This window comes from Entelurus aequoreus, linkage group LG03 (genome assembly GCF_033978785.1).
Source record: "Entelurus aequoreus isolate RoL-2023_Sb linkage group LG03, RoL_Eaeq_v1.1, whole genome shotgun sequence".
In the NCBI taxonomy this organism is placed as follows: Eukaryota; Metazoa; Chordata; class Actinopteri; order Syngnathiformes; family Syngnathidae; genus Entelurus; species Entelurus aequoreus.
Window position 1 is genome coordinate 81,291,231 of NC_084733.1, and position 25,666 is coordinate 81,316,896.

The following is a 25,666-nucleotide window of genomic DNA, read 5'->3' on the forward strand; positions in this document are numbered from 1 at the left end:
TCAAAAAGACCAATCAAACTTCCCCTTAAAGGTTAAGGCCTTTAAGTCATTAAAAAAGGATTTTGTGAAAATTAACCTTATAAGGCCTAACGTATCATAAGTGATACATACGTGTTTGAGCCCCCTGCATCAGTGTAATACGTGTTTCCCTAAAAAGCCCGACGTATCAGATTAGATACATGCATTACACGTATAATCCACATGAGGTCAGTAATTAATTTATTAGAGAACTGTGCAGTGATCCTGCAAGATTGCCACAAAGAAGAACGGAGAGACACCTGGATGTTTTGAAGAGAAACTTTGCCACATTTGAAAAAGATAAGGTAAGAAAACATTTGTTTCACTGACACGTCAGTATGAGCAGTTTGATGCAATGTAAAATTACTGAATAATATAGAATATATGTTATAGTAAAACTTTTCAAAATATGTGTATCAAGTTTGATACAGCAGGTATAAAAGGTAATGTAACTCTAAATGGGTCAATTGGCATTTGATTGTATTTCTTGCATTGTAAATACCATGGAGCAACATGCAGTCTTTAAGTGTGTCAAACAAATATAATGTTTACATTACACAATGTGGTACCGGTATATTACTATTGCAATCACTCGGTGTGTGTTGCAATAGTAAATTATCTTTCAGATTTTTGTGAGGGGGGAAAAAATACATAATGATGTTGACTTTTTGTAAGTTTTTTTTAGATATCAATTACGTTAAATATGCTTTAAATAATATTTGGAAAGAATGCTGATGTTCTTTTAATGTTTGATTATAACAATGTAGATATTTCTGTCTATTGCATTACGTTTTGGTTTGTTATGAAAATGTGGGACTGGATGTATCAAATATGATACAAATGAAAAATTATGTAAATTGATTTTTGTGGGGGCGGAGGAATGATTTGTTCAAAAAGACCAATCAAAGCTCCAGTTTCAAATACTTGGGAGTTTTGTCATTTTTTGAGTCAGTAGTTCAGGCTTTAAAGGGTTAATGCCTTTAATGGCAATTAAGTCAAAGGATTTTGCGAAAACTAACCCTATAACGCCTAACATAAGGCGTTATAGGGTTAGTTTTTTAGGGTTATATCAAGTGTTTGAGCCCTCTACATCAGTGTAGTACGTTTTTCCGTAAAAAGCCTGACGTATCAGATTAGATACATACATTACACGTATAATCCACATGAGGTCAGTAATTAATTTGTTAAGAGAACTGTGCTGTGATCCTGCAAGATTGCCACAAAGAAGAAAGGGGAGACACCTGATTGTTTTGAAGAGAAACTTTGCCACGTTGGAAAGGGATAAGGTAAGAACAATTTTGTTTCACTGACACATCAGTATGAACAGTTTGATGCAATGTAAAATTACTGAATAATATAGAATATATTTTATAGTAAACTTTTCAAAATGTGTGTATCAAGTTTGATACACCAGGTATAACACGTAATGTAACTCTAAATATGTTAACATTACCCAATACGGTATATTTAAAAAATAAACATATTCAATTTACTTTAACGTGTTATTAATCAAAACTAGACCCCTTCTTCCCCCCAAACTATGTCAAAACATCCCCAAACTTGTGCTAATCGTTCGTGCTAATTTGTACTGCAAACATTTTTGGTCTATTACAGTTTTTAAGTTAACGTTTTATGGCTTTTATGTTAACGTGTTGGTAATCAAAACTAGCCCCCGTCTTCCCCCCAAACTATGTCAGAACATCCCCAAACTTTTTCCAGTCGTTTGTGGTACAAAAATTAGTTTTTTTGTTTGTGCCGACACGGCTTTTAAGTTAACTTTTTATAGTTTTTACTTGGTGTATTTATTCATAACCAGCCTTCAAGTTCCAACCTTGAAGGCACAAACTTGCCTGCAAACATTTGGTTAGGACTGATAAAATGTTGCAGCACAATACAATTGGGACAGGTTTAAACAGTGGGGGGCGGCGGGGTTGAGGTCAGCCCCGCCCCCTTTTCAAGCAGCCAATAGTAACCGTTGCCTCAACAGGCCATGACATCAAAACACGTCACGTTGTGTGCTGATGATGTCTTGTTTGGTCGGCCGTCTGTCACGTCCGTGTGGAATTCCTCCGCCGGCGTGGCGAGCGAAGACGGCGCCCGTGTGGATTTTACGGCGTCCTGCGTCAAAATGTGTCGACTTTAAAAACGGAGCCGAACAGCTCCTGGAATGTTCTCGGACAGCGATTCTCAAACCAAAAGTATAAAAAAATTGTTTTTAATAAATACTTAGGCCTGCTACGCTCCTGTACTTCACTCATTATGGTGGCACTTAGAGGGCCAAGTGTTTTCTGCTGTGTTTTATGCACGTTGTTTCTGAGCGGCCAATCAGGGCCGACTTTGGTCCAAGTGGGCGGGGCTTTTCTCATCATTGACAAGCGTTGAATTAGCTGCTGACGTTTATTGGACCAGGAACCAAACGACCACAGCGAGTGTGTGCCACACTCACTACCTGCATCAACACTGCACTGGTTTCATAATGGTCACACGCCATCTGCTGGACTAAAGAAGTCACTACATTTAACTTGCAAATACAGTATTGGCATATTTTATCAAAACAATTAATTTTGGGGGGAATTTTTCCTTTTTCTTTGTTTCATTCGGATCGACAATGACGACAAATCAATGTCAAACTTGTTTTGTTTTTCTTAAAGTGACACACACATCGAGGGACACTGTATCGCTATTTGCGTTTCATACAGCATATGTGCGACTAATATTTTTTTTTATAATAAACATAAACAAATGTGACACGTTAAATATTTTTTATTATTCAAAGACAACATAAAAAGTCAAAATCACAATGAATAATACTAATAACGGTACTAAGTATTCTAATGTTATTAACATTAATTTTGATATTTGTTAAATTTCAATTAAAAAAGATGCCTAATTTAAACTTTTATGCTTTTTAATTTTTTTTTTGAAGAAGTAGCAATTAGGGGTGTCATGGTCCAATATTGATATCAGTCGGTTATCAGCAAAAGAACAAGTATCGGAAAATGCCCGATAGAAGCACAAAAGGTTGGCCTTTTCTTGTATTTTACTCAAGTCACTGACAAAAGCTAAACATGCGAGGCTATAGGCGACTAGCAGCTACACAACAGCTAAGCACACTATAGCACACTAGCTAGACATACGTAATAAACAACTGAAAATATAAAACAGCACATTGGCAATATAAGAGTATCAAACAATTATAGTTGCATATTACTTACACATACAAAGTCTTCAAGGTGTATTAGTAAGTATCCAGTAACAAATGTGTCCGCATCATTCTTACTGTATCATGAGCTTGACTTCATGAATTATTGTTGCAAAAAAACAATTACCACTCCACTTCAACTTTTTATTTTATTTCATTTTACATATTTATGTATTTTTTCAATGGATTTTTTTGCCACTTCAACTTAAAGACAGCATACGTCCATTTCAGTCAGTAAATAGTACATATTCCTCCAATAAGCTCAGAAGGTTGGTCTTTTGTTGTGTTTTACTCAAGTCGTTTACAAAAGGTAAACATGCTAGGCTATAGGCTACTAGAAGCTGGCAGCTACCCAACAGCTAAGCACACTGTAGCACACTAGCTAGACATACGTAAAAATCAACTGAAAATATAAAACAGCACATTTGTCAATATAAACGAGTGTCAATTAATTATAGTTGCATAGTACTTACACATACAAAGTCTTCAAGGCATATTAGAAAGTATCCAGTAACAAATGTGTCCGCATCATTCAACTTACTGTATCATGAACTTGACTTCGTGAATTATTGTCGCCAAAAAAAAACCAATTAACACTCCACTTCAACTTTTTATGTAATTTCATTTATTGTATTTTGTTTTATTTCATTGTATATATTTATGTATTTTTTGTAAAATATTTTTTCCCACTTCAATTTAAAGACAGCATATGTCTGTTCCAGACAGTAAATAGTACTTATTCCTCAAATAAGCTCACAAGGTTGGTCTTTTTTTGTTTTAGTCAAGTTGTTTACAAAAGGTAAACATGCTAGGCTCTCGGCTACTAGCAGCTAGCCAACAGCTAAGCATACCATAGCACACAAGCTAGACATACGAAATAATCAACTGAAAATATAGAACTGCACATTTGTCAATATAAACAAGTGTCAAATAATTATAGTCGCATAGTACTTACACATACAAAGTCTTCAAGGCATATTAGAAAGTATCCAGTAACAAATGTGTCCGCATCATTCAACTTACTGTATCATGAGCTTGGCTTCATGAATTATTGTCGCCAAAAAAACAATTAGCACTCCACTTCAACTTTGTATTTTATTTCATTTATTTTATTTGACATATTTATGTATTTTTTCACTTTATCTCCCTCCCCCCCACTTCAACTTAAAGACAGCATACGTCCATTTCAGTCAGTAAATAGTACATATTCCTCCAATAAGCTCACAAGGTTGGTCTTTTGTTGTGTTTTAGTCAAGTCATTTACAAAAAGTAAACATGCTAGTCTATAGGCTACTAGCAGCTACACAACAGCTAAGCACACCATAGCACACAAGCTAGACATAACGTATTAATGAACTGAAAGTATAAAACAGCACATTTGTCAATATAAGCCAATATCAAACAATTATAGTTGCATAGTGCTCACATATACAAAATCTCCAAGGCATATTAGAATGTATCCAGTAACAAACGTGTCCGCATCATTCAAGTTACTGTATATTCGCCCCCCCCAAAAAAATTAAAGACTGCATTAGTCCATTCCAGACGGTGAATAATAAATATGCTAAAGTTTTTCATTGCTACCATTGTTTTCTGTTTGACCATTTTCACCGAATCAAACCTTTTCGCCACACTACTAAAGAACACAATGTAGGATTTTTGCTGATATCGTATCGGCTTAACATTGGTATCGGCCAATACTCAAGGCTCCAATATCGGAAGTGAATTTTTTTTTCCGTGACACCAATACAACTGTAAATTCCGGACTCTAAGCTGCTAGGTTTTTCCTACGCTTTGACCCCTGCGGCTAATTTATGGCCATAATGCAAATAGTTAAAAAACAAAACAAACAAACACTGAAAAGGTGTGTTTTTTTGTATGTGCCACGGCGCCATCTTTTGGACGAGTTCGCTCACTGCAGGTGCCGCGGTGTACTCGTAGGGATTCTTCATAAATCGCTCCCAAGCGACGTTTGTAAGTTTTACAATATAACTAAAACTATTCTTACTTACTAAAGTGACGTCCGTAGGAGTGTTTTCATGCATATTTGTACATGCTATTGTAATATAATGGAGCTATAGTCCCGTGCAGCTAATATATGGAAACATATTTACTGTTTCTAAAATGTAGTTGGTGTGGCTTATGTACCGGGAAAAATAGGGTAATAATAATAAAAAATAATTGAAAAATGCTAAAGGCGGTCCTTTAAAAGTTATAAGGCGACACAAAGAGCGTGACCTTGGTGAGGTATCGGCCCAGCAGGGTGTGGCGCTCCAGCTCGCTCATCTCCACCTCGGCCTCCAGCGTGGCGGGGCCCAGCACGGGCGCCACCAGGAGGAGCGTGCCCGTCTGGCGGCCCGAGCGCTGCACGCTGAAGTGGCCCCGCCCCCGGCCGCCCGCCAGCCCGAAGCGCAGCGTGTCGCCCAGCGCCCGGGCCGCCGACACGCGGAAGAGCACGCGGGGCGTCGACATGTTGGACACCACGGACAGGAAGTGGAAGGAGACGGAGTTGGGCGCCTTGGCGCACGCCTTGTCGCCCAGCATGCAGGGGTTCCTCTCGCAGCGCCTACACACACACACACACACACACAGCGTTTGAGAATGTCGGCGGCAAAACCAGTGAAGTTGGCACGTTGTGTAAATGGTAAATAAAAACAGAATACAAAGATTTAGTAATCCTTTTCAACTTATATTCAATTGATTAGACTGCAAAGACAAGATATTTAATGTTCACACTGAGAAACTTAATATTAACTTAGAATTTAACGGCAGCAACACATTGCAAAAAAGTTGTCACAGGAGCATTTTTACCACTGTGTTACATGGCCTTTCCTTTTAACAACACTCAGAAGTGAGGAGACCAATTTTTGAAGCTTTTCAGGTGGAATTCTTTCCCATTCTTGCTTGATGTACAGCTTAAGTTGTTCAACAGTCCGGGCTCTCCGTTGTGGTATTTTAGGCTTCATAATGCGCCACACATTTTCAATGGGAGACAGGTCTGGACTACAGGCAGGCCAGTCTAGTACCCGCACTCTTTTACTATGAAGCCACGTTGATGTAACACGTGGCTTGGCATTGTCTTGCTGAAATAAGCAGGGGCGTCCATGATAACGTTGCTTGGATGGCAACATATGTTGCTTCAAAACCTGTATGTACCTTTCAGCATTAATGGCGCCTTCACAGATGTGTAAGTTACCCATGCCTTGGGTACTAATACACCCCCTCGCTTTTGAACTTTGCGCCTATAACAATCCGGATGGTTCTTTTCCTCTTTGGTCCGGAAGACACAACGTCCACAGCTTTTAAAAACTATTTGGGAAATGCGGACTCGTCATACCAAAGAACACTTTTCCACTTTGTATCAGTCCATCTTAGATGAGCTCAGGCCCAGGGAAGCCGGCGGCGTTTCTGGGTGTTGTTGATAAATGGCTTTCGCTTGGGATAGTAGAGTTTTAACTTGCACTTACAGATGTAGCGACCAACTGTAGTTACTGACAGTGGTTTTCTGAAGTGTTCCTGAGCCCATGTGGTGACATCCTTTACACACTGATGCCGCTTTTTGATGCAGTACCGCCTGAGGGATCCAAGGTCACGGGCATTCAATGTTACGTGCAGTGATTTCTCCAGATTCTCTGAACCTTTTGATGACATTACGGACCGTAAATGGTGAAATCCCTAAATTCCTTGCAATAGCTCGTTGAGAAATGTTGTTCTTGAACTGTTCCACAATTTGCTCTCGCATTTGTTGACAAAGTGGTGACTCTCGCCCCATCCTTGTTTGTGAATGACTGAGCATTTCATGGAAGCTGCTTTTATGCCCAATCATGGCACCCACCTGTTCCCAATTATCCTCTTAACCTGTGGGATGTTCCAAATAAGTGTTTGATGAGCATTCCTCAACTTTCTCCGTCTTTTTTGCCACTTGTGCCAGCTTTTTTTAATCATGTTGCAGGCATCAAATTCCAAATGAGCTAAAAATAACAAAGTTTACCAGTGTGAACGTTAAGTATCTTGTCTTTGCAGTCTATTCAATTGAATATAAGTTGAAAAGGATTAGCAAATCATTGTATTCTGTTTTTATTTACCATTTACACAACGTGCCAACTTCACTGGTTTTGGAGCTTTGTAGAAGCGGGCGCTCTTACGTTGGCGACGTCTTGATGTAGGTGGCGTTGTTGCCGCGGGGACACGCCACGGTCATGCAGCGGAAACCTCCGTGCGTGTCGACGCAGAGCTCCTCGCCGCCGCAGTCGTGCTCCCCGTCGTCGCACTCGTCCAAGTCTGCGCACAGCGACACGCCGACGTCACATGACCGCGCACGCCACACACGGCCCACCCGTTTGACCCCTGACCTGTGCAGCCGCGCCCGTCGTCGGCGATCCTGTAGCCGGCGGGACAGAGGCAGCGGTAGCTGCCGGGCGTGTTGGCGCACTCGTGCACGCAGAGGCGCCCCTGCTGGCCCAGGGAGAACAGGCGGCACTCGTCGATGTCTGCCACGGAAACAGGAAGTAGGACAGGAAGTAGGACAAGGAGCTGGCGCTAAGGGGCGGGAACGCCGTCACCTGTGCAGAGGTTGTTGTCGCGGCCGGAGATGGTGAAGCCCACGTCACACGTGCAGCGCATGGCGCCCTGGAGGCGGGTGCAGTTGGAGGGGTGCACCGAGGAGGGCGCGGGGGGGGGAGACGGCGAGGAGGCGGACATCATGGAGGACGGCGGCGGCGAGGAGGGCGTGGCATCAGCAGAAGGGAAGAGGGAGGAGCTTCTGGTGCCGTCAGACCCTGAAAAGTAGAAATAAGACCAAGAAGTTTCTAAAGTGGATCCGAGCCGGATCAGGACCTGCACCTCCGTCTTCCTGGTGGCGGCACGTTGGCGCCTGGCCGCTCCACCTCAGCGACTCCAGACACACTTGTGTCTGCGGACCAATCAGCTCGTAGCCCGGCTTGCACAGGAAGTGGACCTCGTGTCCCACGGAGAAGACGCGGCCCAGCCGGTGGCCGTGGGCGGGCGGTTCCGGTTTGGGGCAGGAGGCTGTGGGGAGACACATGGCGTTTGTCATGTGACATTTGACATGGCTTTTGTCATGTGACATTTGACATGTCGTTTGTCATGTGACATTTGACGTGGCGTTTGTTATGTGACATTTGACATGCCGTTTGTCATGTGACATTTGACATGGCGTTTGTCATGTGACATTTGACATGGCGTTTGTCATGTGACATTTGACGTGGTGTTTGTTATGTGACATATGACATGGCGTTTGTCATGTGACATTTGACATGGCGTTTGTCATGTGACATTTGACGTGCCGTTTGTCATGTGACATTTGACGTGGCATTTGTCATGTGACATTTGACGTGGCGTTTGTCATGTGACATATGACGTGGCGTTTGTCATGTGACATATGACGTGGCGTTTGTCATGTGACATATGACGTGGCGTTTGTCATGTGACATTTGACATGCCGTTTGTCATGTGACATTTGACATGCCGTTTGTCATGTGACATTTGACATGGCGTTTGTCATGTGACATTTGACATGGCGTTTGTCATGTGACATTTGACGTGGTGTTTGTTATGTGACATATGACATGGCGTTTGTCATGTGACATTTGACATGGCGTTTGTCATGTGACATTTGACGTGCCGTTTGTCATGTGACATTTGACGTGGCATTTGTCATGTGACATTTGACGTGGCGTTTGTCATGTGACATATGACGTGGCGTTTGTCATGTGACATATGACGTGGCGTTTGTCATGTGACATATGACGTGGCGTTTGTCATGTGACATATGACGTGGCGTTTGTCATGTGACATATGACGTGGCGTTTGTCATGTGACATTTGACGTGGCGTTTGTCATGTGACATTTGACATGCCGTTTGTCATGTGACATTTGACATGCCGTTTGTCATTTGACATTTGACATGCCGTTTGTCATGTGACATTTGACATGGCGTTTGTCATGTGACACGAGCCAAAATGGCGTTTGTCAGGTGACACGAGCCAAAATGGCCTTTGTCATGTGACACAAAAGCCAAAATGGTGTTGGTCATGTGACAGTTGACATGGCGTTTGTCATGTGACACAAGAGCCAACATGCCGTTTGTCATGTGACATTTGACATGCCGTTTGTCATTTGACATTTGACATGCCGTTTGTCATGTGACATTTGACATGCCGTTTGTCATGTGACACGAGCCAAAATGGCGTTTGTCATGTGACAGCCAACATGGCGTTTGTCATGTGACACGAGCCAAAATGGCGTTTGTCAGGTGACACGAGCCAAAATGGCCTTTGTCATGTGACACAAAAGCCAAAATGGTGTTGGTCATGTGACAGTTGACATGGCGTTTGTCATGTGACACAAGAGCCAACACGGCGTTTGTCATGTGACACAAAAGCCAAAATGGCGTTTGTCATGTGACACAAAAACCGACATGGCGGTTGTCATGTGACACAAAAGCCAAAATGGCGTTTGTCAGGTGACAGTTTACACGGCGTTTGTCATGAGACACAAGAGCCGACATGGCGTTTGTTATGTGACACAAAAGCCGAAATGATGTTGGTCATGTGACACAAAAGCCAACATGGCGTTTGTCATGTGACAGTTGACATGGCGTTTGTCAGGTGACACAAAAGACAAAATGGTGTTTGTCAGGTGACACAAAAGACAAAATGGTGTTTGTCATGTGACACAAAAGACAAAATGGTGTTTGTCATGTGACACAAAAGCATACATGGCGTTTGTCATGTGACAGTTGACATGGCGTTTGTCAGGTGACACAAAAGACAAAATGGTGTTTGTCATGTGACAGTTGACATGGCGTTTGTCATGTGACAGTTGACATGGCGTTTGTCAGGTGACACAAAAGACAAAATGGTGTTTGTCATGTGACAGTTGACATGGCTTTTTTTCATGTGACACAAAAGCCGACATGGCGTTTGTCATGTGACAGTTGACATGGCGTTTGTCAGGTGACACAAAACACAACATGGTGTTTGTCATGTGACAGTTGACATGGCGTTTGTCAGGTGACACAAAAGACAAAATGGTGTTTGTCATGTGACAGTTGAAATGGCGTTTTTTCATGTGACACAAAAGCCGACATGGCATTTGTCATGTGACAGTTGACATGGCGTTTGTCATGTGACAGTCAACATGGCGTTTGTCATGTGACAGTCAACATGGCGTTTGTCATGTGACAGTCAACATGGCGTTTGTCATGTGACAGTCAACATGGCGTTTGTCATGTGACAGCCGACATGGCGTTTGTCATGTGACAGCCGACATGGCGTTTGTCATGTGACAGCCGACATGGCGTTTGTCATGTGACAGCCGACATGGCGTTTGTCATGTGACAGTCGACATGGCGTTTGTCATGTGACAGCCAACATGGCGTTTGTCATGTGACAGTCGACATGGCGTTTGTCATGTCGACATGGCGTTTGTCATGTGACAGTCGACATGGCGTTTGTCATGTGACAGTCGACATGGCGTTTGTCATGTGACAGTCGACATGGCGTTTGTCATGTGACAGTCGACATGGCGTTTGTCATGTCGACATGGCGTTTGTCATGTGACAGTCGACATGGCGTTTGTCATGTGACAGTCGACATGGCGTTTGTCATGTGACAGTCGACATGGCGTTTGTCATGTGACAGTCGACATGGCGTTTGTCATGTCACAGCCAACATGGCGTTTGTCATGTGACAGCCGATATGGCGTTTGTCATGTGACAGCCGACATGGCGTCCTCTCACCGTTGGCGGCCTTCATGGCGGCCAGCGTGCTGTTGTGCAGAGCGCTCATCTTCTTGCGCAGCGAGCGCAGGTGCTGTTGGAAGGAGACCTCGTGGGCTGCCAGCATCTTCTCCACCTGACGCACGGAGGTCAGCAGGTCACGGGGGGAGGGGAAAGCCTGTGGGCGGGACCAGGTAAAAGGTCACAGAGAGTATCTTTTGGTATTTTGTTCATTATGGTTCTAGTCTATGTTGGGTGTGGTTCTGGTCTAGGTATGATGTGGTTCTAGTTCGGGTCCAGTCTGCTTGTGTTCCAGGTCCAGTGTGGTTTTAGGTGTGTCCAGGTGTGAAGTGTAAACAAAGAGGTGTGTTTCTAGCATCATGGCGACATCATCACCTCACACATTGTTGATGGTGCAAACATGGCCGCCAACAATGTTGACCTCAGACTCGTGGCGCCACCTCAAGACAACTCTGTCAGGAAGCTTGGAGGAGGATTTTCACATTAAAAGCACCACAAGGTTCATGGGTGAAGTGACCTGAAGGAACATCTAGTTGTCTGGACCTGCAACTAGACCTCAAGGAGCATCTAGTCATCTAGACCTGAAATAACATCTAGTCATGTAGACCTGCAGTTAGACCTGCAACTAGACCTGAAATAACATCTAGTTGTTTAGACCTGCAACTAAACCTCGAGGAACATCTAGTCATCTAGACCTGAAAGAACATCTCATCATCTAGACTTGCAACTAGACCTGAAATAATATCTAGTCATGTATACCTGCAACTAGACCTCAAGTAACATCTAGTCATCTAGATCTGCAACTAGACCTGAAATAATATCTAGTCAACTAGACCTGAAGAAACATCTAGTCATGTAGACCTGCAACTAGACCTGAAGGAACATCTAGTCATCTAGACCTGCAACTAGACCTGAAGAAACATCTAGTCATGTAGGCCTGCAACTAAACCTGAAGCAACATCTAGTCATCTAGACCTGCAACTAGACCTGAAGGAACATCTAGTCATCTAGACCTGCAACTAGACCTGAAGGAACATCTAGTCATCTAGACCTGCAACTAGACCTGAAGGAACATCTAGTCATCTAGACCTGCAACTAGATCTGAAGGAACATCTCATCATTTAGACCTGCATTTAGACCTGAAGGAACATCTAGACCTGTATATACAGAATGTGTATATAAGTGTGTGTGTATATGTATATACGTGTGTATATATATATATATATATGTGTGTGTGTGTGTGTGTGTATATATGTACTATAAATGTGTGTGTGTGTATATATATATTTGTGTGTATATATATGTAGATATATTTGTGTATATATGTGTGTATATATATGTAGATATATTTGTGTATATATGTGTGTATATATATGTAGATATATTTGTGTGTATATATATATGTGTGTTTATATATAATGTGCGCATATATATATATATATATATATAATATCTATATAGATATATCTATATATATATATATATATATATTTACATATATACACACACTGATATATATATTTACATACATACACACACTGATATATATATATATATTTATACATAGATATATCTATCTATATATATATATATATTTACATATATACACACACTGATATATATATATATATATATATATATATATATATATATATATATATATATATATATATATATATATATATATATATATATATATATATATATAATCGGTGTGTGTATATATGTAAATATATAGTGTGTGGCAGAGGAAAGACCACCGGGTACATATATAGGTTACATATATATTTTTGTATGTATATGTGTGTATAAACATTCATATACGTGTATATATATAAAAAATATATATATATACATATATATTTATTTTACACGGGTGTATGTGTGTGTATATATATATATATATATATATATATATATATATATATATATATTTACAAGTGTGTGTGTGTGCGCGTGTATTTATATATAAACACACACACACACACACACACAGGTATATGTATGTTGGGGCTCTACATGGGGGCAAGAGGGGGCAGTGACCCCCTCAAATAAATGTCTTGCGCCTCAAATCAAAAATGTTTGAAGTTGAGAAAGTAAATTTTTCAAAATTCACACAAAACGTATACATTACAAGTTGACAAAATTATCCGCAGGAGCGGAGAAATCCGCTGAAAAAGGGACTATAATGACGTCATCTTCCGCTCTTTTTTGTGTGTCCATCACCTGACAGGTGATGGACACACCCTCCCCTCACTAAACCAGTGTTAACGAATTACAAACGAGACTAAAAGTTGTCACAAACAAAAGCCAATCATTTTTAAAAACGTCATATAAATGGGCGGGACAAACTCAGAATGTATCCAATCACAGTTCTTAAACGGCGTACAACCTGTCAGAGGGTGGGACTTAGCGACGAAGGTGGGCCAATCAGATGCCTTTCCTTCTGGGATGAGGAAGATCAAGTTCAAAGTCTCGCCGGCAGCGCCAAAAGTCAAAAGGTGTGGTTTTAACTTGCTTTATAAAGTCAACATGACACTTTTTATTTTTGACGCTGTGTATTTATGACTTTAACTTTAAGTTAAAGACCCGTTAATTTGGCTGCTTCTGTCTAAATGAGCTGTTTCGTCGAAAAGAGTCAGTTGCTATTCCTGGAGGCGACCATTATTTGCCTCAATGTCAACACAATAAAATAAATGGAATGTAAAAGTTCCCTGTAAAACACAACTTGAAAAAAACATTACTATGTCAAGAGTACGGGCGGTGCTGTTAAGTTTCTCTGTAAATAAGTGGAAAATACAGAACGCTTGAGGCATGATTCAGCTGACCTGATGATAAACTAGTTTGAGAAGAATGTGTTTGTTATTGTAGTCAGTATTATTCAGTAGTCTTATGACTACTGAACTTTTGTGTGGTTTTTTTTTTTTAGTTTCCCATGCTGAGAGATTGCCACCTTATTGGGGTTCAAACCTACCGTCTTCAAGTTGTACAGGTGAGAACTATGAGACATTTTTCACCTAAATGGGAATATATGAACATCCCAGCAGTCTGCATCCTAATGACAGCAGACCTTGTACAGTAAGTGATGTTTTTTTCCTGTTTTTTGGCTCAGCAGTGAGTAACAATCAGTGATGAAGAGGGGAAAAAAAGCAAACGTTGTGATGCGTTATTTAAAATTAATACGCTGCATATGCTTAAAATGATCAAAATACGTCAATATTACATCTTATTATACACGTGCCCGTTACTACATTACATATAAACTTACATCATGCCTATAAAACCCTAATGGAGGTGTTTGGATGTTTTTTTAAAGGGCTCTATAGGCAGAATTGAGCGACTCCTATAGGCTCCTTTGTAAGCGCATTTATTAAATATTTAGAATTAGAGATGTCCGATAATGGCTTTTTTGCCGATACCCGATATTCCAATATTGTCCAACTCTTAATTACCGATTCCGATATCAACCAATACCGATATATACAGTCGTGGAATTAACACATTATTATGCCTAGTTTTGTTGTGATGCCCCGCTGGATGCATTAAACAATGTAACAAGGTTTTCCAAAATAAATCAACTCAAGTTATGGAAAAAAATGCCAACATGGCACTGCCATATTTATTATTGAAGTCACAAAGTGCATTATTTTTTTTTAACATGCCTCAAAACAGCAGCTTGGAATTTGGGACATGCTCTCCCTGAGAGAGCATGAAGAGGTTGAGGTGGGGGGATAAGGGGCAACGGGGGGTGTATATTGTAGCATCCCAGAAGAGTTAGTGCTGCAAGGAGTTCTGGATATTTGTTCTGTTGTGTTTATGTTGTGTTACGGTGCGGATTTTCTCCCGAAATGTGTTTGTCGTTCTTGTTTGGTGTGGGTTCACAGTGTGGCGCATATTTGTAACGGTGTTAAAGTTGTTTATACGGCCACCCTCAGTGTGACCTGTATGGCTGTTGACTGTGTGTGTGAAAAGCCGTAGATATTATGTGATTGGGCCGGCACGCAAAGGCAGTGCCTTTAAGGTTTATTTGCGCTCTGTACTTCTCCCTACGTCCGTGTACACAGCGGCGTTTTAAAAAGTCATAAATTGTACTTTTTGAAACCGATACCGATAATTTTGAAACCGATACCGATAATTTCCGATATTACATTTTGAAGCATTTATCGGCCGATAATATCGTCAGTCCGATATTATCGGACATCTCTATTTAGAATGCATTACAAAATGTGAAGGATGGACAAAATTCCCCCCCAAAAAGTGCAGTTACCCTTTAAGGGGCTGATTAAAACTAGTTTAATTGATGCATTTTGATGTCCTTTAGTATTTTTTTTAAAATGCCATTCATTTAGTTCACATAGATTATATATCATTAAAATATTCCTCGAATGAAGAAAACTTCTTTAAGTATGCATGTTTGCGTATTGAGTGGAGTAAGTGCAGCTTCTCTACCATGCACCTTCAGTGGTAAAAAAAAGTGGTGTCAATGTCGATGCACTGCGCGACTATTGCTTCTAAAATGCCCATAAAAAGTGGTGCATGTCTCCTGCATGTTTGAAAACATAGCAAACACCACAAGTAAGAGCATGATGACATGATTGTCCGGTAAACAACAGTATCTCCGTGGTGACGCCCCGTAAAGTACACGCAAAATCCTCGTTTAAATAGGGCGGCCTGTACCACTATTGAACTACACACAGTCTTAGTAAATCACACGCAACAGGCCCATTAATAGTACACACTATTTTAGAGGTTGCACACATTGTTTAGTGTATATGTGTGTATATATGCGTGTGTGTTTGTGTGTGTATGTGGAGCATCACATTTGTGGGGTCAATTAAACGCTCAAAATGGCCAGAAAAAGAGAACTTTCATCTGAAACTCGACAGTCTATTCTTGTTCTTAGAAATGAAGGCTATTCCACAAATTTGTTTGGGTGACACCAAACTTTTGAACGGTATTTATCATTATTTAGTGTATATATATATATATATATATATATATATATATATATATATATATATATATATATATATATATATATATATACACATTTATATATTAATATACACATTTATATATATATATATATATATATATATATATATATATATATATATATATATATGTATATGTATATATATATATATATATATATATATATATATATATATATATATATATATATATATATATATATATATATATATATATATATATATATATATATATATACTACCGTTCAAAAGTTTGGTGTCACCCAAACAATTTTGTGGAATAGCCTTCATTTCTAAGAACAAAAATAGACTGTCGAGTTTCAGATGAAAGTTCTCTTTTTCTGGCCATTTTGAGCGTTTAATTGACCCCACAAATGTGATGCTCCAGAAACTCAATCTGCTCAAAGGAAGGTCAGTTTTGTAGCTTCTGTAACGAGCTAAACTGTTTTCAGATGGGTGAACATGATTGCACAAGGGTTTTCTAATCATCAATTAGCCTTCTGAGCCAATGAGCAAACACATTGTACCATTAGAACACTGGAGTGATAGTTTCTGGAAATGGGCCTCTATACACCTATGTAGATATTGCACCAAAAACCAGACATTTGCAGCTAGAATAGTCATTTACCACATTAGCAATGTATAGAGTGTATTTCTTTAAAGTTAAGACTAGTTTAAAGTTATCTTCATTGAAAAGTACAGTGCTTTTCCTTCAAAAATAAAGACATTTCAATGTGACCCCAAACTTTTGAACGGTAGTATATATATATATATATATATACTGTACATATGTCTATATATATATATATATATATATATATATATATATATATATATATATATATATATATATATATATATATATATATATATATATATATATATAGATAGATAGATAGAGGGTGAGGGGGCCGCAAAATATTTTCTTTTTCCTCTCTAGACCTGAAGGAACATTTAGTCCTCTAGACCTGCAGAAATTAGAGCTTCCACAAAAAGTTATAGTTCTTCTCTAACAAGTACCGTTTCCACTCAGTGGACTCACCTGAGCCGAGGCAGATGGCACCTGCTGAAGACCCAGCGTCACCATGACGACCCACACGAGCTCCATGTTGTGTCCACGGAGGTGTCCCTCAGAGTGTCTCCCTTTAAGTGTCTCCCAGTCCGCTTCTTTCCCACGCCCCTCCCTCTCCTATCACATATTTGAGGAAAGGGGGCGGAGCTTGCGCATCTGGAATGTCCCTTTTTTTTTTTTTTTTGCTCTTCATCAGGCCCCGAAATAGTCATAAAATTATAAGCTGCCGCGCAATAATCATCATGTGCGCTTCTTTTGGTTCGCCGACGTGCACGCAGGCGCCTGGACCGAGGAAGAGGAGAAGGATGAAGAAAGGCGTCGCACGTAAGCGTTATTGACCTTTTCTTCGGGTTTCTGCTTTATTGATGATTGACGGTTACCCACGCGCAAGCGGCTGGTGCCGCGTAATTCCCGTCACGTGTCCCAAAAAGGCGTCAGGTAGGTCATCGGGAGGCACGGCGTCCGGCACCTTTTGAGACAAATCCCGGCCGGTTCGCTTCTTGTGTCCTCACCTGGACGTGCGGCCGCTCTCGCAAACGTGGACGTGCAGTGGGAGCTTCTACTTCAACAAACACTTCGGGCAGATTTGAGAAACAAGGGTGTGGAGATGTCCCCATTCTCTATAGAAGAGATCAAATTTGGTATTTTTATAAACAACCCTAACGTAGATATGTTTGTCCTAATCTCTCCTCCCAACAGGAGGAGGGGGGCATCTGACCACAGAACTTTCCTCCAGAAGGTCTTATCTTTGTCCATGTGATGTCACATGAGACAAAAATTGAGCTGTTTGGCCACAATACCCAACAATATGTTTGAAGGAGAAAAGGTGTGGCCTTTAATCCCAGGAACACCACCCTACCGTCAAGCATGGTGGTGGTAGTTTTATGCTGTGGGTCTGTTTTGCTGCCAATGGAACTGGTGCTTTACAGAGAGTAAATGGGACAATGAAAAAGGAGGATTACCTCCAAATTCTTCAGGACAAGCTACAATCATCAGCCCGGAGGTTGGGTCTTGGGCGCAGTTGGGTTTTCCAACAGGACAATGACCCCAAACACACGTCAAAAGGGGTAAAGGAATGGCTAAATCAGGCTAGAATTAAAGTTTTAGAATGGCCTTCCCAAAGTTCTGACTTAAACGTGTGGACAATGCTGAAGAAACAAGTCCATGTCAGAAAACCAACACATTTAGCTGAACTGCACCAATTTTGTCAAGAGGAGTAGTCAAAAATTCAAGCAGAAGCTTGTGGATGGCTACCAAAAGCGCCTTATTGCAGTGAAACTTGCCAAGGGACATGTAAGCAAATATTAACATTGCTGTATGTATACTTTTGACCCAGCAGATTTGCTCACATTTTCAGTAGACCCATAATAAATTCACAAAAGAACCAAACTACATGAATGTTTTTTGTGACCAACAAGTATGTGCTCCAATCACTCTATCAAAAAAAAATAAGAGTTGCAGAAATTATTGGAAACTCAAGACAGCCATGACATTATGTCCTTTACAAGTGTATGTCAACTTTGGACCACGACTGTAAATCACATTACGGAATAGAACTGCCAAAAAGGAGAGGACTTGAACGGGTGCCTTGAGGGACGCCTCAGTTATGTAAGTAAAGGTAAAAATGAGAGATGTCCGATAATATCGGACTGACGATATTATCGGCCGATAAATGCTTTAAAATGTAATATCGGAAATTATCGGTATCGGTTTCAAAAAGTAAAATTTATGACTTCTTAAAACGCCGCTGGACGTAGGGAGAAGTACAGAGCAGTTGCGTCTCCCAGTGATACTTGACAACCCTCCCGATTTTCCTGGGAGACTCCCAAATTTCAGTGCCCCCCCGAAAATCTCCCGGGGCAGGGCAACCATTCTCCCGATTTCCACCCAGACAACAATATTGGGGGCGTGCCTTAAAGGTATTGCCTTTGCGTGCCGGCCCAGTCACATAATATCTACGGCTTTTCACACACACAAGTGAATGCAAGGCATACTTGGTCAACAGCCATACAGGTCACACTGAGGGTGACCGTATAAACAACTCTAACACTGTTACACATATGCGCCACACTGTGAACCCACACCAAACTAGAATGACAAACACATTTCGGGAGAACATCCGCACTGTAACACAACATAAACATGACAGAACAAATACCCAGAACCCCTTGCAGCACTAACTCTTCCGGGACGCTACAATATACACCCCCCGCACCCCTACCCCGCCTACCTCAACCTCCTCATGCTCTCTCAGGGAGAGCCTGTCCCAAATTCCAAGCTGCTGTTTTGAGGCATGTTAAAAAAAATAATGCACTTTGTGACTTCAATAATAAATATGGCAGTGCCATGTTGGCATTTTTTCCATAACTTGAGTTGATTTATTTTGGAAAACCTTGTTACATTGTTTAATGCATCCAGCGGGGCATCACAAAAAAATTAGGCATAATAATGTGTTCATTCCACGACTGTATATATCGGTATCGGTTGATATCTGAATCGGTAATTAAGTGTTGAACAATATCGAATATCGGCAAAAAAGCCATTATCGGACATCTGTAGTAAAAATATCTGTTTACATGGTCCAAGTTCTTCTGGACAACCGGAACACTCTTGTGTTTGTAGGAATTTGCTGCAAAAACATTTATCTCTCAAGTTTTGAAACTGAAAAATAAAATGAAAACTCAATCACTAATAATAAATTTAGCAAGATGAACTCAGGAGCACAAAATATGAAAAACACTTCAAGCTTCAAAACGTGTGCCCTACATTGATGTGATACTGATAATGCTTGTTTTCATTATTTTAAATATGTATTTTTATACATGCTATGTCAAAGTGTATGAAATGTTTTTTTATTATACAATTAATATAACATATTTCCTATGCAATTATGACATGCACATTTTCATTAAACATAACAGAAGTCATTTTGCAGGTACACACCTCTGACTCACATCATCTGGTACTTGATGCACACAAACGTTAGCATGCTAGCATTTGTAAATAAATAAAAACATGCATGTTATCTTAATTGTAAAATAAAAACATGCATGTTAATTGTATAAAACATGTATGTCATGTTACTTGTTTAATAAAAACATGCATGTAATGTTAATTGTATAATAAAAACATGCATGTTACGTTAATTGTATAGTATAAATATGCATGTTATAATAATTGTATAATAAAACATGCATGCTATTTTAATTATGTAATAAAAACATTCATGTTATGTTGATTGTATAAACATGCATATTATGATAATTTTCTAATAAAAACATGTTGATTGTAAAATAAAATCATGCATGTTATATTTGTATAATCAATCAATCAATGTTTATTTATATAGCCCTAAATCACAGGTGTCTCAAAGGGCTGTACAAGCCACAACGACATCCTCGGTACAGAGCCCACATACGGGCAAGGAAAACTCACCCCAGTGGGACGTCAATGTGAATGACTATGAGAAACCTTGGAGAGGACCGCATATGTGGGTAAACCCCCCCCCCCCCCCCTAGGGTAAAAACATGTTGACTGTAAAATAAAACATGTATATTATTATAATTGTATAATAATAACATGCATGTTATGTTATTTGTATAATAAAAACATGTTGATTGTATAATAAAATCTTGCATGTTATGATAATTGTATAATAAAAACATTTTGATTGTATAATAGAAACATGCATGTTATGTTATTTGTATAATAAAAACATGCAAATTATGATAATTGTATAATAAAAACATGTACATTGTATAATAAAAACATGCATGTTATGATAATTGTATAATAAAAACATGCATGTTATGATAATTGTATAATAAAATCATGCATGTTATGATAATTGTATAATAAAATAATGCATGTTATGATAATTGTATAATAAGAACATGTTGATTGTATAATAAATACATGAATTTTGTTATTTGTATAATAAAAACATGATTGTATAATAAAAACATTCATGTTATGATAATTGTATAATAAAATCATGCATGTTATGATAACTGTATAATAAAAACATGCATGTTATGATAATTGTATAATAAAATCATGCATGTTATGATAATTGTGTAATACAATCATGCATGTTATGATAATTGTATAATAAAAACATGTTGATTGAATAATAAAAACATGCATATTATGATAATTGAATTATAAAAACATGCATGTTATGCTAATTGTATAATACAAACATGTTGAATGTATAATAAAAACATGCATGTAATGCTAATTGTATAATAAAAACATGATAGTTGTATAATAAAAACATGTTGATTGTATAATAAAATCATGCATGTTATGATAATTGTATAATAAAATCATGTTGATTGTACGTATAATAAAAACATGCATGTTATGTTATTTGTATAATAAAAACATGTTGGTTGTATAATAAAAACATGCATGTTATGATAATTGTATAATAAAAACATGCATGTTATGATAATTGTATAATAAAATCATGCATGTTATGATAATTGTATAATAAAAACATGTTGATTGTACGTATAATAAAAACATGCATGTTATGTTATTTGTATAATAAAAACATGTTGGTTGTATAATAAAAACATGCATGTTATGTTATTTGTATAATAAAAACATGTTGGTTGTATAATAAAAACATGGATGTTATGATAATTGTATAATAAAAACAAGCATGTTGTGATAATTGTATAATAAAATCATAAATGTTATGATAATTGTATAATAAAAACATTCATGTTATGCTAATTGTATAATAAAAACATGTTGATTGTATAATAAAAACATGCATATTATGATAATTGTATAATAAAAACATGATAGTTGTATAATAAAAACATGTATGTTATGATAATTGTATATGATTGTATAATAAACACAAGCATATTATGATAATTGTATAATAAAAACATGATAATTGTATAATAAAAACATGTTGATTGTACAATAAAAGCATGTTGATTGTATAATAAACACATGCATGTTATGATAATTGTATAATAAAAACATGTTGATTGTATAATAAACACGTGCATGTTATGATAATTGTATATTAAAAAATGATAATTGTATAATAAAAGCATGCATGTTATGATAATTGTATAATAAAAACATGCATGTTATGATAATTGTATAATAAAATCATGCATGTTAAGATAATTGTATAATAAAATCATACATGTTATGATAATTATATAATAAAAACATGCATGTTATGCTAATTGTATAATAAAAACATGTTGATTGTATAATAAAAACATGCATGTTATGATAATTGTATAATAAAAACATGTTGATTGTATAATAAACACAAACATATTATGATAATTGTATAATAAAAACATGATAATTGTATAATAAAAACATGTTGATTGTACAATAAAAGTATGTTGATTGTATAATAAACACATGCATGTTATGATAATTGTATAATAAAAACATGTTGATTGTATAATAAACATATGCATGTTATGATAATTGTATAATAAAAACATGATAATTGTATAATAAAAACATGTTGATTGTATAGTAAAAACATGCATGTTATGATAATTGTATAATAAAAACATGCATGTTATGATAGTTGTATAATAAAAACATGATAATTGTATAATAAAAACATGTTGATTGTATAATAAACACATGCATGTTATGCTAATTTGAAAATACAAACATGGCTGCAAATTCCCAGGCATGCGTGTGACAGCTTGTTTGTGTAAGCGTGTGCTGTGATTGGCCGGTGACAAATCCAAGGTGTACTCACCTCTCAGCGAAAGTGGACTGGGGTAGACTCCGGCCCAGCGGTGTCCCCAATGACAACAAGCTCCACAGACCATAAATTGATGTTGCCATGACGACCGTCTTGGTTATCAGCAACAATTTCCTCCCCCATCAGGTCCTTAATGAAATGTCAGCAACTGGAGTGGAAAAAAGTGTTTGATCACTGCGTCTTCCCGCGGGCGAGCGGTCACATGTTGTTGACTGTTTTTGTAATCATTCATTCCAGCCGGGGCGACCTTTGACACCCCCCAGCTTTATTTGCAGGGAATGCTGGGTATTGAGCGCCAGACGAGCAGAGTGAGGGGACACTTGAAGGTAGGATCGTGCCCACGTTGTTGTCACGTCCACAGGACCAGCTGTACCTAATGAAGTGTCTGTTTTTGTTTGTGTTGTGAATTTATGTTGATGTGTTCTAAGAATCCCCCTCCTGCCTCTGCTAGTGAGAGGCAACAACAGGCAGGGTTTTTTTTTTTTTTTTTTAAACGTGTTTACCATCGTGTCACTTTTTGTTTCCTAGCATCGAGGAGCGCCACCTTGTTGCCATGACGACGGCGTCCAGCTCGCTCACCACGCATGTGCTCAACACCAGCGATGGCGTCCCTGCAGCCCGAATGTCTCTCAGTCTGCATCGACTGGACTCGGAGCTGAAGATCTGGACCATGCTGAACGTCGCGTACGATTCACACACACACACACACACACCCACACACACCCACACACACGTGTGTAGGGTTATCGCGATACTGTTATCGATACTTGTTCGATACCAACTTTTTTTTTTTATCTGAACCCACGTACTTTTAAATTCACGATTTTATTGCAGTGTTGGAAAGTGTCTTTATCAAAACAAATGTATAAATATAATCATGAATAACATCTGTACAGACAAAATAAGCAGGTATTGATGTACTTTTTGCGTGTTGGTATTGACTTCGTATCGAAGTGTCGATACTTTACAACTTAATATCTTCCGCTCCTTTTTTTTTTTTTTTTCATCTTTTGCTCTTTTTTTAATTTCAATAATCCAATTATTCATTAATTTTGGATTTGAATACATTTGATAGAAGCAATAAAAGAGGTAAATATTATCACTAATCAATGTTGTTATTTTTATTATCATTGTTTCAATTGTAGTGTAATGTAGTCAATTCTGTATTACTATCGCTTTCATTGTTTTTAAATTATTATTATTATTTGTATTATTATTTTATATGTTTTATTATTTTTTATATTTTATTTTTTATAATTAATGTATTAATTAATATAATTAATGTAATATTTTGTATTATATATATATGTATGTGTATATATACATATTTATTTATTCATATATATATATATATATGTTTATGTTTTTAAATACGAATCACGATTCTTATTCATCCCAATTGTCTGTACAGATGTTATTCATGATTATATTTATACATTTGTTTTGATAAAGACACTTTCCAACACTGCAATAAAATCGTGAATTTAAAAGTACGTGGGTTCAGATATTATTTAATTTTTTATAATTAATGTATTAATTAATATAATTAATGTAATATTTTGTATTATATATATATGTATGTGTATATATACATATTTATTTATTCATATATATATATATATGTTTATGTTTTTAAATACGAATCACGATTCTTATTCATCCCAATTTTAAATCGATTCATCATTATAATTTGAATAATATGATATAATGTAATAATAATAATTTAAAAATACATATGCATTTTTTTTAATCAAGAATCAATAATAAAAAGACATTTTTAGGCCATCCACATGCTACCAGAAGGAGCTTTTTTAGCCTTTAATCTGTTTTGTAAAAGTGTTATTACAATTATAATACCAAATAACACATTGATTGAATTGATTCTGATTCGAATCGTCACCCCAGGAATCGGACGGAATCGTAAGGTGCCCAAAGATTCACACCCCTAGAATATATTCAAACATTTAATAAAGTTAAATATAAATAATGCAACATATGCCACACAGAAGTAAATATAAATATGTACAGTATAGATATGAGTGTCCTGTTAAACAATATTATTTGTCCATGTGACAGGTTAAAAAAATAAATAAAAAGAAGTATTGATACTATTGACAACCCGACATGCATCTGACATATGTTTACGTTCGTGCGTTGTCAGGACGACCAATGAGGACGGTCGCTGCCCCGGACTCATCAGCCAGGCAGCCTTTGTCCCCGGCATGTACAAGTTGCGCTTTGAGACGGGCTCCTACTGGGCCAGTCTGGGTCAGGACTCCTTCTATCCTTACGCTGAGGTGAGCCTAGGAAATAGACGGGATCTGTTCCAGGGTCAAACCGTGGCCGTGGGAAAGCGTTTATCGAGGGTACAATGTTTGGAGAGACACGTGAGCGTGTCATGCAAGTGTAAAAAGAAGTTTGGCATGTGCAGGTGGTGTTCAACATCAGTGAAACCAAGCAGAAGATTCACGTGCCCCTGCTGATGAGTCGCTTCTCCTACAGCACCTACAGAGGAAGCTGAGCAACATCAACACATCTATACACACTTTCAGCTTGTTTACTGACTTTACATGAGTGTAAAATTACCTTTTTTTTTTATCATGAAATACCATAAATAAAAACCAAAACAATTCAATCAATCAATCAATCAATCAATCAATGTTTATTTATATAGCCCTAAATCGCAAGTGTCTCAAAGGGCTGTTGGTTCATATACGTTTTATTTTGAAACACAAAAAATAGAATAGGAAACAAAACATTATTTTCAGTGTAGAGAGTAATAACTAGATATAATTTTTTTTTTTTTTTTTATAAATGTATTAAAATATCCTGTTTCAGGAAGACCAGATGATCA

At 37.9% G+C, this 25,666-nt stretch overlaps 2 protein-coding genes across 4 annotated transcripts; one reads left to right on the top strand and one right to left on the bottom strand.

Moving 5' to 3' along the window:
• Positions 1–5,177: 5,177 nt before the first annotated feature.
• LOC133646947 (fibulin-7-like) lies at positions 5,178–23,014 on the bottom strand. Of its 2 annotated transcripts, none has more exons than XM_062042902.1 (7): positions 22,807–23,014; positions 10,983–11,139; positions 8,063–8,248; positions 7,783–7,998; positions 7,573–7,710; positions 7,366–7,501; positions 5,178–5,786 (listed from the first exon to the last, which is right to left on the bottom strand). In XM_062042902.1, exons 2-7 carry the CDS (start codon positions 11,086–11,088, stop codon positions 5,426–5,428), a joined length of 1,143 nt encoding a protein of 380 aa, XP_061898886.1. In that variant the 5' UTR covers positions 11,089–11,139; positions 22,807–23,014; the 3' UTR covers positions 5,178–5,425. The 2 variants fall into 2 exon arrangements, with proteins under 2 accessions (XP_061898886.1, XP_061898885.1); XM_062042901.1 differs by lacking the exon at positions 22,807–23,014 and adding an exon at positions 17,019–17,145.
• LOC133646951 (5-hydroxyisourate hydrolase-like) lies at positions 13,428–25,572 on the top strand. Of its 2 annotated transcripts, none has more exons than XM_062042915.1 (5): positions 13,428–13,483; positions 13,912–13,974; positions 23,341–23,496; positions 24,974–25,109; positions 25,244–25,572. In XM_062042915.1, the coding sequence occupies exons 3-5, from the start codon at positions 23,366–23,368 to the stop codon at positions 25,331–25,333; spliced, it is 357 nt and encodes a 118-aa protein (XP_061898899.1). In that variant the 5' UTR covers positions 13,428–13,483; positions 13,912–13,974; positions 23,341–23,365; the 3' UTR covers positions 25,334–25,572. The 2 variants fall into 2 exon arrangements, with proteins under 2 accessions (XP_061898899.1, XP_061898898.1); XM_062042914.1 differs by lacking the exon at positions 13,428–13,483 and adding an exon at positions 23,050–23,138 and having other exon boundaries at positions 25,244–25,569.
• The last annotated feature ends 94 nt before the right edge of the window (positions 25,573–25,666 follow it).

Excerpts from the sequence above, each read along its gene's own strand:
- LOC133646947 (XM_062042901.1), bottom strand. The coding sequence starts at position 17,084 with ATGGAGCTCGTGTGGGTCGTCATGGTGACGCTGGGTCTTCAGCAGGTG. Across the intron at positions 11,140-17,018 it reads TGCCATCTGCCTCGGCTCAG|GCTTTCCCCTCCCCCCGTGA; the intron begins GTGAGTCCACTG and ends TCCCGCCCACAG. Across the intron at positions 7,711-7,782 it reads CGACAACAACCTCTGCACAG|ACATCGACGAGTGCCGCCTG; the intron begins GTGACGGCGTTC and ends TTTCCGTGGCAG.
- LOC133646951 (XM_062042915.1), top strand. The coding sequence starts at position 23,366 with ATGACGACGGCGTCCAGCTCGCTCACCACGCATGTGCTCAACACCAGC. Across the intron at positions 23,497-24,973 it reads TGGACCATGCTGAACGTCGC|GACGACCAATGAGGACGGTC; the intron begins GTACGATTCACA and ends GTGCGTTGTCAG. Across the intron at positions 25,110-25,243 it reads CCTTCTATCCTTACGCTGAG|GTGGTGTTCAACATCAGTGA; the intron begins GTGAGCCTAGGA and ends TGGCATGTGCAG.